Source organism: Paramormyrops kingsleyae, chromosome 11 (assembly GCF_048594095.1).
Source record: "Paramormyrops kingsleyae isolate MSU_618 chromosome 11, PKINGS_0.4, whole genome shotgun sequence".
NCBI lineage: Eukaryota > Metazoa > Chordata > Actinopteri > Osteoglossiformes > Mormyridae > Paramormyrops > Paramormyrops kingsleyae.
In genome coordinates this window covers 23,839,969-23,853,539 of record NC_132807.1, presented here as the reverse complement: position 1 = coordinate 23,853,539, position 13,571 = coordinate 23,839,969, and the positions used below count along the sequence as shown (strand labels likewise).

Genomic DNA, 13,571 nt, shown 5'->3' with positions numbered 1-13,571 from the left:
GGGGGGTGGCTGCATGTTGGAAAGCCCCATAGCTGGACAACCAACCACAGTGTTTCAGAACGCTTTAGTGCTGCTTGACTCCGGAAAAATCTTAAACGCAAGTAACAGAATTTGCCGTTTGTTTCTTATCATAGGAATTATCTGTCCCTGAGAGAGTACAAGCTACATTTACCTCTATTTATATTATATAGAAACTAGTGCATAAAATGATCTCCATTAAGTTTGTTTTCAAACTATATTGTCTGTGGTTTATCAAGATTCATACATTTACGTCTCACGGTTCATTATTATGTCATTAGTTTTCAAAAGATGTTTTTTGATTACATTTTTCTGAAATCTCTGTCATAGCTTATCCAGCCTGTTGTCTAGCATCAAAACTCCAGTTGTGTCCCCCCAGATGTGGTGTGAGAAATGAGTCGTCCTGCGTACATATCTTGAGCATGATTGGGCAAAATGAAATCCAAACCTCCGTATTGTGGGTCATGCGCTCACGCACTCTGAGCCTCTGCTTTTCCAGACACCACCAATGGGTGGCAGCACTTTGTCTTCTGCTTCAGGCTGTTCTTTAATAGGAACAAGCAAACATGCGGCTGAGTTCTTTGATGAAAAGACAAAAGACAAGAGAGCGAGACAAAGAGGAAGATGAGTATAAACGTAGTATGTGGGTTGCTAAGGAAGAACCATCAAATAAGCTGAAAACTTAGAAAGAGTACTAATGAAGTAGCAAGAGAAGAAGGCACATCTGAAGACACCTATGTTTGGGTCCTGTGAGTGCCTTCTCAGGCGCTGACACTTCCTGAATCATTGCAGTCCCATAGAAAGGCAGCTAAGAAGCGAGTTAAGCAGGACCAGTGGCGAACGAGCTGAGGAAGCATGAGAAGGAGAGTGGGAAAGAGCTTCGCTCAGAGAGGAGAGTGAGTGGGGAGGGGCAGAGTAGCCCCACAGCACCGGCCGCCCACCAGCCGATCAGGGAAGTTTGTTTTGAGCACTGCAGCAGCTCTCCACTTCCTGGTGTGCACAGAGAGGTAGGAGGGCTCTGTAGCAGGGAGTTCAGGAGGCTGCTTCTCATTGGAAGATAGCAAGGCTGCACTGTTTTCTGTTTTTTTTTTCCCTTTATGTGGTTTAGCTGCTGGTAAAGACTTAAAAAAAAAATGCTTCTTTATTTTTTGCCTCATCTTGCAAGATGAGGTTGTCGTAACTCTGAGGACCTGCTGCGAGTCTGTAGGGCAGTTTGAGACACTTGGTGGCAGAGGGTTATCATGGAGCCGCAGGGAGATGAGGGGGCAGGGGGCAGCTCCTGCCTGGAGCCCCTGTGCGATGCTGAGGACGTCCCCACCTCCAGCTCTGCATCCTCCTCCAATTCGGACTTGGCCGCCTCCGTCCTGGACGGTCAGCGCCAGGCTCCCATCCGCAGATACAGCACCAAGACCTTCACCGGACTGCGGCTTTTTGGTAGGAGGTGAGTGAGAGGGGCCCCCTGTGAGACCCTCAGCTTCTAGACCATCATCTGCAAGTATGGTGACCCAGTTCATTCATCAAGGTGAACACGACAGGTGGTCTTACCTGCAGGGGGCGCTGTTCTGAGGCTGACCACGCTGAGTCATTTAGAATGTTGAATGAACTCTTGCAGACGCTGAATGCTTGGAACGAGGGTGCAATTCTAAATACTTGAAATACCTTAGTTATGGTGTGGAGAAGTTCATAAGTCTGATTTAATGTCAGAAAAATATGCAGCTGTATGTAACAGCGTCTCATTTGCAGACTCCAAAGTCTGGGCTTGCAGCGAGCTGTTAAACATGTCCTTTGACTTGTTTTCTTAGTGGTTTTGTTCGTTTACTTTACGGGCAGAGCTGCCGTGCCAGAGGCTCCCGTTCAGCCCGGTGTCGGACGGCATCGGTGTTCGCAGATTGCCGTCCAGAGTGGCAGCACTCAGTCCCGGCCGCAGTGCAGGACGTGAGGCTTAGGGAGACTTTCCGGAACGTTGGAAACTCGGAATGGAAAAATCTCGAAATCTCACGGCCTCGTTTGTTTGCATTTTTCTGTGATAAAAGAGAAACCCAAGTGCTGGTAGAAAGTGTGATGAAAAAGGCGGAGGTGCAGGAAATAATGTGTGTGTGTGCGCGTGAGTTTGTGTGTGTGGGAGTGAATGAGTGAGCGAGTGAGTGAGTGAATGAGAGATGTTCAGCATCATCATTTTCCAGCACCATAAGCATTATCAGTAACACTGATATAAACATTTCTATAGGAGCTGAGAAGCATTATAGGGTTTGAAATGTGCTAACTGGTGGGAAAAAAGTTGTCTTTCTGATGCTCTGGCGCTCCTACTTCATTAGTGTCAGCTGTCATATTTATGCATCAGCCCTGTCTGCTTTGGGCCCAAAACGGAGCCACTGTACATCTAGAGCTGCATGTAGTAGAGTGGCTGCCTGCTCCCCCTGACCATGTGACCTCCTGACATCTGTATTAATGACCCCCTTTTTTTTACCATGTGTGTGATTATTGAATGTGCTGGGAAACCAGTCTCTGACATTTCACTGTTACACTTATGGCAAATATGCCTGTTCTAGTATCTTAGACATTTCTAACTGTATCTGTCAAATGCCGGATCATGCTAATTGTCTTTCTTTTTTCTTCTCAAGTAGTACAAGGTGATTAAGGTTGTAGATAGTCATACATATTCAGTCAATTTTCTTTGACTTACATTTTGTCAGATTTATTACATTAGTTGTGACATACAAAAATAACAATCTAAGTTATGGCAATTCAAATCTCTGTCCTCAAGGGCTGAGTACTGCTGATTTTCCAGCCTTCCTTTACCTGTGAGCCAGGATCTGAAGCCTTTGGCCAATCAGAATCAGTGATTATGGTGGTAACTACCTGGAAAAACTGAAAACATGGCCTGGATTTGGACTTGAGGCCTAGATGTCAAGATCGAAATGTTTTTTTTTTTCCTTCTAACAAGTTGTAGGGTATTTTATTATCTTTTTATTTAGCCTGACAGAAAGACAAATCCGGCATACTATGCACAGACCTGAGGCTCGAACGGCAAATTAATTGGACCTGCCTTCACTCCACTTATGTAATAAGCAGAAGTATATGCATTGTAAACTCACATAGAGACTTTCCCTTTCATTTCCCACTGTGATGAAAGTGGGTGTTACACAGGGCTTTTGCACCCCCGTGGTGCCGTAATACAAACATTGCTGGCTCTTCCTTTGCAGCTCCTGCCCTGCAAATTGCCTCATTTTACATGAGCAGCTGAACATAAAAGGTAATTAGCACTATTATAGTAAGGATACTGCAGAAAACAGAGCTGAACATGACACCATCCTGCAATAGGGGTGTGAAGGAGCATCGCAAAGGTGGGTAGTTCGGGTCCAGAGAGTAAAAATCCAGACCAAGATGTTGTTTCAATCTACCAGTTGAGTACTCTGACTCGTTATGCTCAACTGGTTGGTTGAAACAAGATCTTGGTCTGGACTTTTACTCTTCAGAACTTGAATTACTCACCTCTGAGGCATCAATGCTTCGAGATGAATCTAATATTAAGGTGGCGATCCAGTGCATCCGTCTGATTACGCCAGAATCGATTTTTGGGTGCAGAATAAAGACACTCCTACATCAGAGTTGCCTTCTCTCACATTCATGTGCAATGGTAGGATGGTAGGATGGTAGGGGAAGATTCATTCATGTTCATGAAGGAAGCGCTACCTGAAGATCTTTGTGCTACGGTGATGATCTTTTACATAAGTTGTCATTTAAATTAATTCTTAAAACGTGCTATTCATATTTTTGCATATCTGACTCAAGGCTCTATTGAAAAACAAGGTCAAATGGATGAAATTTAACCAGGCAGACCCCTGAATGGATGAAGGCCAGTTCCCACGTATCGCCTCCATTAAAGAGTCGCATTGTATAGCCACCAACCCCCAAGGTCGTCAGTGTGTCCCAAAGAGGGTGATATTGAGCTCAGTGAGCCTAGACAGGCTGGTATTTTAGTTACGACAATCAGCCTCTCAAATTTAAGGGACCCGTCACCACGAACTCTCCTGCCAACACTGTTTTTGTACATAGAGATAATTTGTGCAATTTTTAATCCCTCGGAACTCTGAATTGTACACTTGTATTGGGTCCCCCTGGGGTTTAGGGTATAACAGGAAACCTTAACTTATGCCAAGTTATGAAACGAGAGATGTTGACGGGGGGTTTCCAGGTGTGACTCGATATGGCTGCTCACCATGCCTCTCATTGGGCGTCCCTGCCTCTCGCTGCCTCGCTCGGGTTGATTTGCAGTGGTGGGCCAGCTAGTTGAAGGAGGTATTAGGTGGTTGATAGGTAACCATAGCAACAAGCTCATTAAATTACCTCCCACTAATGTGTGAGTGTTGAAGCCTGGGTAAGATGTAGCAGGTGATTTAATAATTAATGATGAAATTGTGTCCGCCTATTTAATCTTCTTATCTCAGGCTGGCTTGGGGGGAGGGGAGCAATTTTAGTAATATAGTAATCATAAGTATTTTCAATGTAATTGTTTACTTTGAATTAATGAGAACAAAGAGTAATAATATAAAACTGTTTTTATTAACTTATATTGCTGTATTTATCAGCTTGTGGTTTGTTATTTGAATAGCTATTTTTTTCTATGCAGTGATATGAGTCGTTTAATTTGTCCCGGCCCTTTTTTTCACTGATCCTTTGATTAATGTCCTGTGTCCTGTGTCCTGCCCTTCCTGTCCTCGGTTCCATGTGGGTTCCATGAACCGTTTGGACAGAAGTCTCTACATGGCCACTCCAGGCTGACGGGCCACGGTTTGTCAGTCCTACCTAGTTCCTGAATGGAAGACCTGCCAATTACCTGTTTCCATTCAGAACAGAACTGGTCTGACTTGAATTTTCTTGGGTTTAAACATACAAAGCGACTCTTGTTTCTTCGTTGCTTTGTTTGATGTATTCATGGCAACAGTGATCAGACTCCATACTGTTGAAGCCCAGTTACTACGTTGATCAGGTTTCTACATCAGTCCCTGTTAGGGAAGCAACATCCTCACTTCAGGGATCACGGATATTCCCGATGCACAAATGTTGGGTGCCAGTCCTTGAAGAGAACCACTTTGGTCGCAGTCAGCATTTCTTCTCAATTAAAACTACACCAATAGCATCATCCAATAGCATCGTCGGCCTGGATTTTAGCCTTGCTTGTCTCCCGGAGAGCTAAAGCCTTGGGCTGTTTAGCTAATGGTCGGCACTTTGTGCTCTCATTAAAACTGGGCCCATCTGCTGCAGCCCCCCCCCCCCCTAAAAAGCTAAAATAGCCCTTAATAAGTATTCTCATCCATCGTCCGTGTCCCATCAGGAGAATGTTGTAAGTAGTGTTCAGAAAATGTTTGGTTCCCGCTCTCTTATGATGGGCAGAGCTCGGATCACATTTATAAATGTATTTTCAATGACTCTTTTTGTGCCGTTCTTATTGAAATGGCATTAAGACTTCTGGTTTTATATGATTGTGTCAATTTGCAGTCCCGGTTGGCCCAGTAACGCTCGGAAAAGTGCCGCTGGCTTCTACAGTTAAATGGACTCTCACTTTCACTCTCCATCATTTCAAAAGGGGAGGAAATCAATTTTGCATGTATTGCTTTTTGCGGTGCGCAACCACAGAAAATGAGCTGATGTTCCATTAGGTTATTTAAAAGGTTATGCTGATATTGCTGACGAATCTCTTGTGAGTGTGTGTATGTGTGTGTACACTTTCCTGTGGGCATGTGAGAACATTTTTGCATAGTAAATTCTGAAAGAAAATCTACCTTATGGGGAGCAAAATGGTTCTTTCCAGAAGTCAGTCAGCCGCAAAGCTTTTGTTGCTACAGAATTTCATATGTTTTCATGTTTGGTTGAACACCACCAACGTGACTGTTTGGCTGCTACTATACCATGCTCTATAAACAGCTATTTCCTGTGACCTCTGGCTTAGACAACAACTGGAGCATGCTTCCTTATGTGGAAGCTGATAGCAACAGACACCTTCACCACGGCCATGTAAACACTACACATATTTCATTTTCCTGATCTCAGTGCTACATGTATAAGAATTAGATTGTTACTCAACTATGGTTATCAATAGCAAACATCGCTAGTGCACCTGAGTGCCGCTGCATGTGTGGCTACATAACTGGCGATTGGAAAAACAGCGTCCGGAAAATAGCTTCTGTATACGTCTCTGGTTCCATTGAAATTTGTAGCATTCAGTGTAGGGATGGGCAATCTTATCCGCAAAGGGCCAGTGTGTATACAGGTTTCTGGGACAACCTTTAGATCAGCTGTTCAAACCCAGGTGTGAGGACTCTTCAGCCAATCAGTCCTCTAACTGGTAATCTAATTAGTAATGTGGCGAAAACCTGCATACACACCGGCCCTTTCTGTAGTGGATTTCACAGGTTTCCTTATTGGGACGGGTTTGTCCTGTCTACTTGCTACAAGCCTCTGCAGTGCCTTTGAAGAACTTTGAAATCATCAAGTGGTGCACAAGTCTGGTACACAAAGTCCAGACCTTCACTGCACTGCATTACCTGTCTGTAGTAAGAAGGCCTACAGTCAGTCCTGTGGGTTAAACAGTTGGGTTCCCTTCCTTATCTCTCGGCTGCAACTTAAGGATCATACCAGTGGTTCTTGGAAATTTGAGTGTGCACTCTTTTGTGTGTGGCTGTTTCTGCTTTGCTTGTCAGAGAGAGGTCTACAAATCCCCAGGAGTTATACTGAGGTCCTTTGTGACATTGTCACTTTAATACTTTGTTCTTAGAGATTTTGGCAGGATCACCACTCCTGGGAAGAGTGTAAAATGTGTAAAGATTGCATGTTGGGTATGTGGGCTGTCCTTGTAGGGAAAAAGGGATTTAGGCCTGGCGGTATCTTCAGTCTGGACAGCTCCTAGTGCTGATTCCACTGGTACCGTCTGTTTTCTCATGCAGTCGAACTTCTCCAGCTAATGTCAATAATCCTCAGAATTACAGCATATATAAACCAAAAAATAAAGTTCTTTTTTTAGCCTTTACCAGGAACAAACCTTCAACAACATCACACAGAGTTGGACTTAGCTGTGATGACCATTCACTGTCCGGATTTATTTCAAGGATTTTATCAAGCTTAATTGGATAGAGGAAATTGAAGAGGAAAGGGCATCAGCAGAATGCAGAGTGGAACAGGAAATGATGCATGCATAGTGGAACGTTGCAGAAAAACAAACAGGCGAAGAATATGAGTAATCCTTAAGCTGACTCACGACATCAACACAATTAGGCAAAATTAAACCAATTTGTCACTGTAAGCAGCTACTGCTCATAATACTATCTTTGCAATGCTCAGCCGTCAAATGAGGCGGGGCCTGTGTTTTTGGGGCGGAAATCATTTCCTGCCAATGAGGCAGTGTGAGAAGGACGCAGTGTGAAAACAGGAAGTGCTATTTGGACTGATTCACAAAAGTACATTCTGAGTTTCATAGGGACTTGATACATGATGATGCATGTGCCCTTAAGCAAAAAATAATTACGCACGTCACGTAAAGGAAAAGAAAAGATATTTAGCAGTTAAGAGCCTCATGACAAATAAGAAATTGTACTACTCATCATTCATGTTAATAAAGAATTCTGTAGTAAGCAATTGAGCTGGATACTGGAACAGATGGATTGGTTCGAGTCGATTCTGATTCACACAGTGATGATTCGATTCAATCTGATTCTAATCCCATTCGATATCTGTCCGATAGGAATTAGATATGAAATATTATATAGCAGGTTTTCATATCTGGAGAAATGCTTAAAAAGCTCTAAATGGATTACAAATAAATAAAAAAAACAGTGTAAACCACTAAAGAAAGGCCAATGGTTTGTATAGCAAAAGGAACATATAGGTATAGTTCCTTAAAAACAAATTAAACCTCTTTCAAAGCACAAACATTTCTTCTGACTGAAAATATCTGGAAATAAAAATGGGCAAATTCAAAACTCACATGCTATGTTTCAGAAGAACTGTAACTTAAAGCTATGTGCCAAAACATAAATTAAAATCTTTTTATATGAGGAAGATTGTTTAGGGCTGGAAATCGGTCCTGACCTCACAATGCAATTTGATTTAGATTCCCAAGTGCGAATGGATTACACTTCAACTCTATTCAGTCTACATTTAAGACACATTCGCTAATGCATGAAATTTAAACTTAATTCATTGAAAATATTTTCAAAGCCATAAATTAGGCATAAATTAACTAGATCAATCTTGAGATTTTGTGAATTGACATCGAATCGTCAAAACCAGAATCACGATTAACCATAAAATCTATATTTTTCCCATCACTAGTAAATAAGGTATTATAGCATTTCACTTGCTCTTCACTTGGAAAAGTTAGATCTTTCATAAAAATAAGGATGATATCTGTAACAAGGTGTAGTATTTCACACAATAGCCTAGGACGTAACACCAGTACTTATCTGCAGACAGAAATTTGCATAGCTGAAAAATGTTATACATTTCCTTCCTTTTATGGTAGAGGTGAGTTATTTGTTGGTACAGCGGGAGTTAAAAATAGGCTGTACTCATTCACCTGTAGGTTGCTATTATTAGAGGCTGGTATCTAGTACTTAAGTATTCGACATATCTCTCAATTATTATATAACATCAACGGCACAACTCCCAGGAGGAAATGGTTAGCCGTTTGGCATGTATAAAACCTCTTATATAATTAACTTAATTATTTCCCAAGCCATACATGCTTCCAGGCATCTTTATAAATTAATTTCTCTAATGCCTTTGTACGGCTGGGTTATTTACGAAGCTTTCAGATTCAGACTGTCTCAATTTAAGCAATTATTTAATTTAAATAATTAAGAAAGTGATGTTTGATCCCTTGTGCCCTAAATAAGTGAAAGTTGACCAAACGACTTACTCCCAAATGACTAACCAAAGTGTGGTACAGCCTGAAACTTCCTTACTTTGGGGGGCATTTTTCAGCTCCCCATTTGGGCAACATCCATTTAATAAAAATCTGCGAATGCAATCAAAAAACTACAAATCCCAAAAGTCTTGTATTTTGTTTGATTACTTATGTGTAAATTTAGGGCTGGGTAGGGGTTAAGGTTCTTGTGACTGGGGTTAGGGTTTTTCCATAGAAATGAATGGATTTACATAGATATGCCAACGTGTGTGTGTGTAAGATTTTCAGCTGAGCACTATGTATTAATGAAAAACAGTCATGTTTGGCCAATAGAGGGCAGTGCTGATTCAGACCACACACATGCTACTTGCTCATACGCAGTTAAGAATCATCTAGCCATCCATCTTTGATGACCTCTTATCCAGTACAAGGTCACAGTGAAATCAATAATTACTGACGTCAAAATCACGTCATTGCAAGATAACAAGGATTAAAGTATCTGCAAAAGTAATATGGTATTTATTTTCACTTTATTCAATTTTCACACATTACTTATTCCATAACATGTTGGAGTTGTGGGTGTCCAGGAAAATAGAGAGAAAATAAAACATTCATCCCACATAATTTCATTCATTATTTTTCATAATTTTAATATTCACAATCTGAACATTTCTAATGTAATGCATAATCAAATGTAATGCATAAAAAACATTAATCTATACTGCAGTTACATTTGGAAATCTCTGGAGCACCCCTGGGTACTTACTCAGTTATTTTTATTATTATATTAATTTTAGTAACATTAGTGCAGTTAACATCAGTCCTTAATAACAGTACAATATTTTTAGATTGTTGTTATGAGATAAATAATTAAATGTAGTACCTTTTTACCTTTGATAATAGCAGGATCCCATTTGCAATGATAAGACACCAGTCCAGACCAAGTTAGCCTTAGCAAAACTAAATCTGGGGAGGTTTAGTGGGTCACACCCCTGCTTCTGTCTCGCATGGTTTCCTCCAAGTACAATGACATGCAACTAAGCGATCTGACACCTCAGAATTGCCCATACATACATTGAAATGTCTCCACCTTAGACCCGTGCTTCCCAATCCAGTCCTCAGGGACCCATAGATGAAAGGGAGCTGGGAGGGAGCAAAAACGTGGACTGTCTGGGATCCCAGAGGACCGGGTTGGGAAACACTTAAATGGATTGCCAGTCCATCACAGGACACATATACAATGGGTGATTTGTTGAGGTGAATTATTCTTCAGCTCTACTTCAGATTTAAACCCACACTTTCAGCTGTCCCTTTAAAGGTGCAATTTACATCGTGACTCTTGAGAAATGATACGGTACTACAAATGGCTTCTCTGGGGCTGCAAATCTATAATAGCTGAAGAATAATTACAGTAAATCTCTGCTATGACAGACAAAATATCAGGCATATTTTCAAGAACATCTAATACATTTTAACCAGTAAGATTGTAGTTTGATTTCATGTCTCCGTTTCGTAAATTTTTTATATATATACAGTGCTCACGTAACATCTTAGGATAATGTTGTAATAATGTAATAATGTTGCAGATTTATTGGTTTCATAACAAAAGCCCATTGACAAGCAATGCTTATTTTTATTGTCATTATTTTGACTGGCTCATTCAGTTCAGTTCTTGTCAATTTGCTATTAATTGTAGTTGTAGTCCTTGGCTCCCAAAGGTGTTATTAGTTAAAAAGCACACAATGATGCTTGTCAATGCAAGTTTATTACAGCTTGAAATGAATAACTTAAATGACTTAAAACTTCTGTTATATATGTTTGTGATATATCTGTAAACACATTAATGAGGCAATGATTTTTGTTATGAAACCAAAAAATTGCAATATTTTTCCTGAATTAGGAAAGTGTCCCAAGATTTTCTGTGAGCACATACGTGTGTGTGTGTTTGTGTGTGTGTGTGTGTGTATCCCACAATGTAATAAAAACCTATTATTTTTGCATTACGGGGACCATTTTTCAGGTCCACACAAAGATCTGTGAATGCAATCAAAAAACAAAAAATCCCCAAAATCTCGTATTTTGCTTGGTTACTTATGGTTAAGGTTAGGGTTGGGTAGGCGTTAAGGCCGTCATGCTGGGATTAGAGTTTTCCCCATATAAATGAGTGGAGAGTCCCCACAAAGATATCATTACAAACCTGTGTGTGTGTGTGTTTTATTTTTTTTTTTACGGAAACGGGAAGTTTGTCCACAGTCAGCAGTTAGCTGGGTTATGCTAAATGCCATTTGGATGAATCACACACTCCTGTGGCACATTTTTGAGATGCAGCGTTCTTGTGTGGGGGTGTACAGTCCTGCCTCTCACATTCGCAGTGGAAAGAGGTGGATGTGTTAACATGCCCACTTTTCTCACCACTCCTCTCATCAGCATATCATTCTTGGCTGAGTCTCAATAACAAGTATGTCCAATCTGAAGCTCTCTGTGGGAAAGCTGAAATGTCACATATAGGGTATGTACACTTATCGCATTCAAAAAGGCCGCAGTCTGAAGCATATCTGTACATTTGTCCTACATACAGCACTTGTTTAATATACACTGAGTATATCAAGCTGAGAATCATCTGATTTTTTTTTTTGAGTTTTGCTTGACAGCTTCTGATGTTAACTGTTGAGTTGCTGATATACAGCAGATTAATCTATTTGAAAGTTTCATTATAGGCTTTGAAAAAGTGTAATTTAACTCTAATTTATCATATAATAAGCTTCTTAGGGCTTCAGAGAAACCTGATTTCTCTAGTTTAGCTGAGCTATAATTGGTTAGCACTTTATCAGAAATCTGACCTGATTTAAAGTGTATTTAAAAAGCATTAGCTTTGGGGAGCTTGGGGATTTGGTGACCAATAAGACTCTGTAATGCAGCCTATATACTATTTCCTTTTGGGGTGAATCACCTTTGTTCTCACACAGAGAGGAGATGAGTAATTAGATCAGGGCTATTTGGTTGAATTTTCTAACTAGCCATTTCTGGGTATATTGCCCTCTCGTCCATATAATTCATATACTACAGTGAAAACAGTGGTAACGTTATTGATGGCATGCTTTGGGTTACCAGTTATCTGATGATTTTATAAGTTTTTGAATTTATAAAGAATTTTTTTGGGAGGCTGAGTGGCATGGAGACTAAAGACATAACCATTTCGGGTTGGAGGTATTGCTGATAGCATTAATGTTTTAGCTGGAAATGAATTTTCCTGAAAAGGGCAAATTTGCATTGATGCTTAGGTCCTGGAAGGTAGTGACTTGTTAACTACAGCATTAACAGTTGAAACAGGCTACAGCTAATCTGCAGCACACACTTAGCCTGGTGATATGTCTGTGTGCGCATGTATGTGTGTGCAAGCATAGATTTGCATTTTGCTCCTATCTAGAGGAAGTGGAGTCTGTTGCCAGCTCAGGAGTTATTTTAATAAGGACTGAAACAGCACCTCCTCTTCCTTGCCATCTCTCCAAGTCTGCTTCCCGTTTTCCACTCTAGGTCTGCAAGGCTCCATCTAATTTAGTGGACATACAGAAAGCTCTAGGAAGAACTGTCTGAATTTCTCAGGTTGTATGGCATTAAGAATCATTTTCTCTTGTAGTTGAGGCTGCTTTGTGTTGTGCGTTGATGAGTGTGGAATGCAGTACTGTATCTTCTGAGGTTTTTTTAGACAACCTTCTGACATTTTGTAACGTCTGACATTCTGTGATATGTCACAGCGAGTACAGCAGCTATTTATAAGATTTTAAATGTTGGTTTGTGACAGTATACACTTTTGGAGGGATATAAGGGAAATTAAGGATACCTGTTTAGGACAACTTCTAGAAGTTGTCCAATCTTCTATGCTTGCATAATATAATGTAGCAGAGAAGCGTTCTTGTCGTGTGAATACCAAGGTTTGTTCGGTCCTTGAAACATAACGATAATAAATGGATATCCTGGCAGAAGTTCATCTTGCTGCTTGTACATTGCCTGAAATATGGGTGATAGGTCCATATGTCATATAGATGCTGTAGGCAGGTCATATAACATTTTTTTTTGTATTTTTACTGATGAATATGTCATAAAATATCCTAACATTTACCGATTTCAGTTAATACACTCTGAATCTACTTTTCTCTGTCCTCCTTTTAAAGCTCCGATTATTGCAAATGTGAAACAATGGGATATTAAATGGACACCTGTCATGCTGGGAGGAAGTTGTCTTTTAGTGTACAGTTTGAATAGCTGAAACTGGATCAGGAAGTTTTTGTTTTCCGATATATACCTCTCAAAGGAGTACTTTTATACTGGGTGTGGTTCAGGAGGTGCAGGCATGTTACGTATTTAGCCTGGAGAGTTTGCTGAAAGTCAAAGCATCAGTTTCCCACATCATCTGATTTCCGTGATAGCTCATGCTAGCTAAATGATCAAATGTGTTTTCTTTTGCTAGAGATACCAATTTGTTTTAATGAAACACCTGAAAAATGCTGTTGGCAGTGAAGCTCAGCGATACCTTGGGCAGAGCACACTTAGCTAATTTGGAAAAATAATCAGAAGTGAAATGACGGGGAGAGCTTTTCAATCAGAGCAATACTTTGTTACAGCTGGCTATCTTTCTTGGCGTCATATTTTC

At 40.6% G+C, this 13,571-nt stretch overlaps 1 protein-coding gene across 11 annotated transcripts in view; it reads left to right on the top strand.

The window, feature by feature from the left end:
* Positions 1-13,571, top strand: part of LOC111858227 (diacylglycerol kinase zeta-like) — an 85,717-nt gene that overhangs the window by 21,166 nt on the left and 50,980 nt on the right. Inside the window, exon 1 of one of the 11 annotated variants that reach the window (XM_023839805.2) lies at positions 779-1,459. The exons of 8 other annotated variants lie outside the window; for them this stretch is intronic. In XM_023839805.2, the coding sequence (XP_023695573.2) occupies positions 1,260-1,459 (200 nt within the window). In that variant the 5' untranslated portion in view covers positions 779-1,259. Of the gene's footprint in view, positions 1-778; positions 1,460-12,383; positions 12,524-13,571 lie in introns of those variants that run through there. 2 more of the 11 variants (XM_023839806.2, XM_023839803.2) reach the window with 2 other exon arrangements.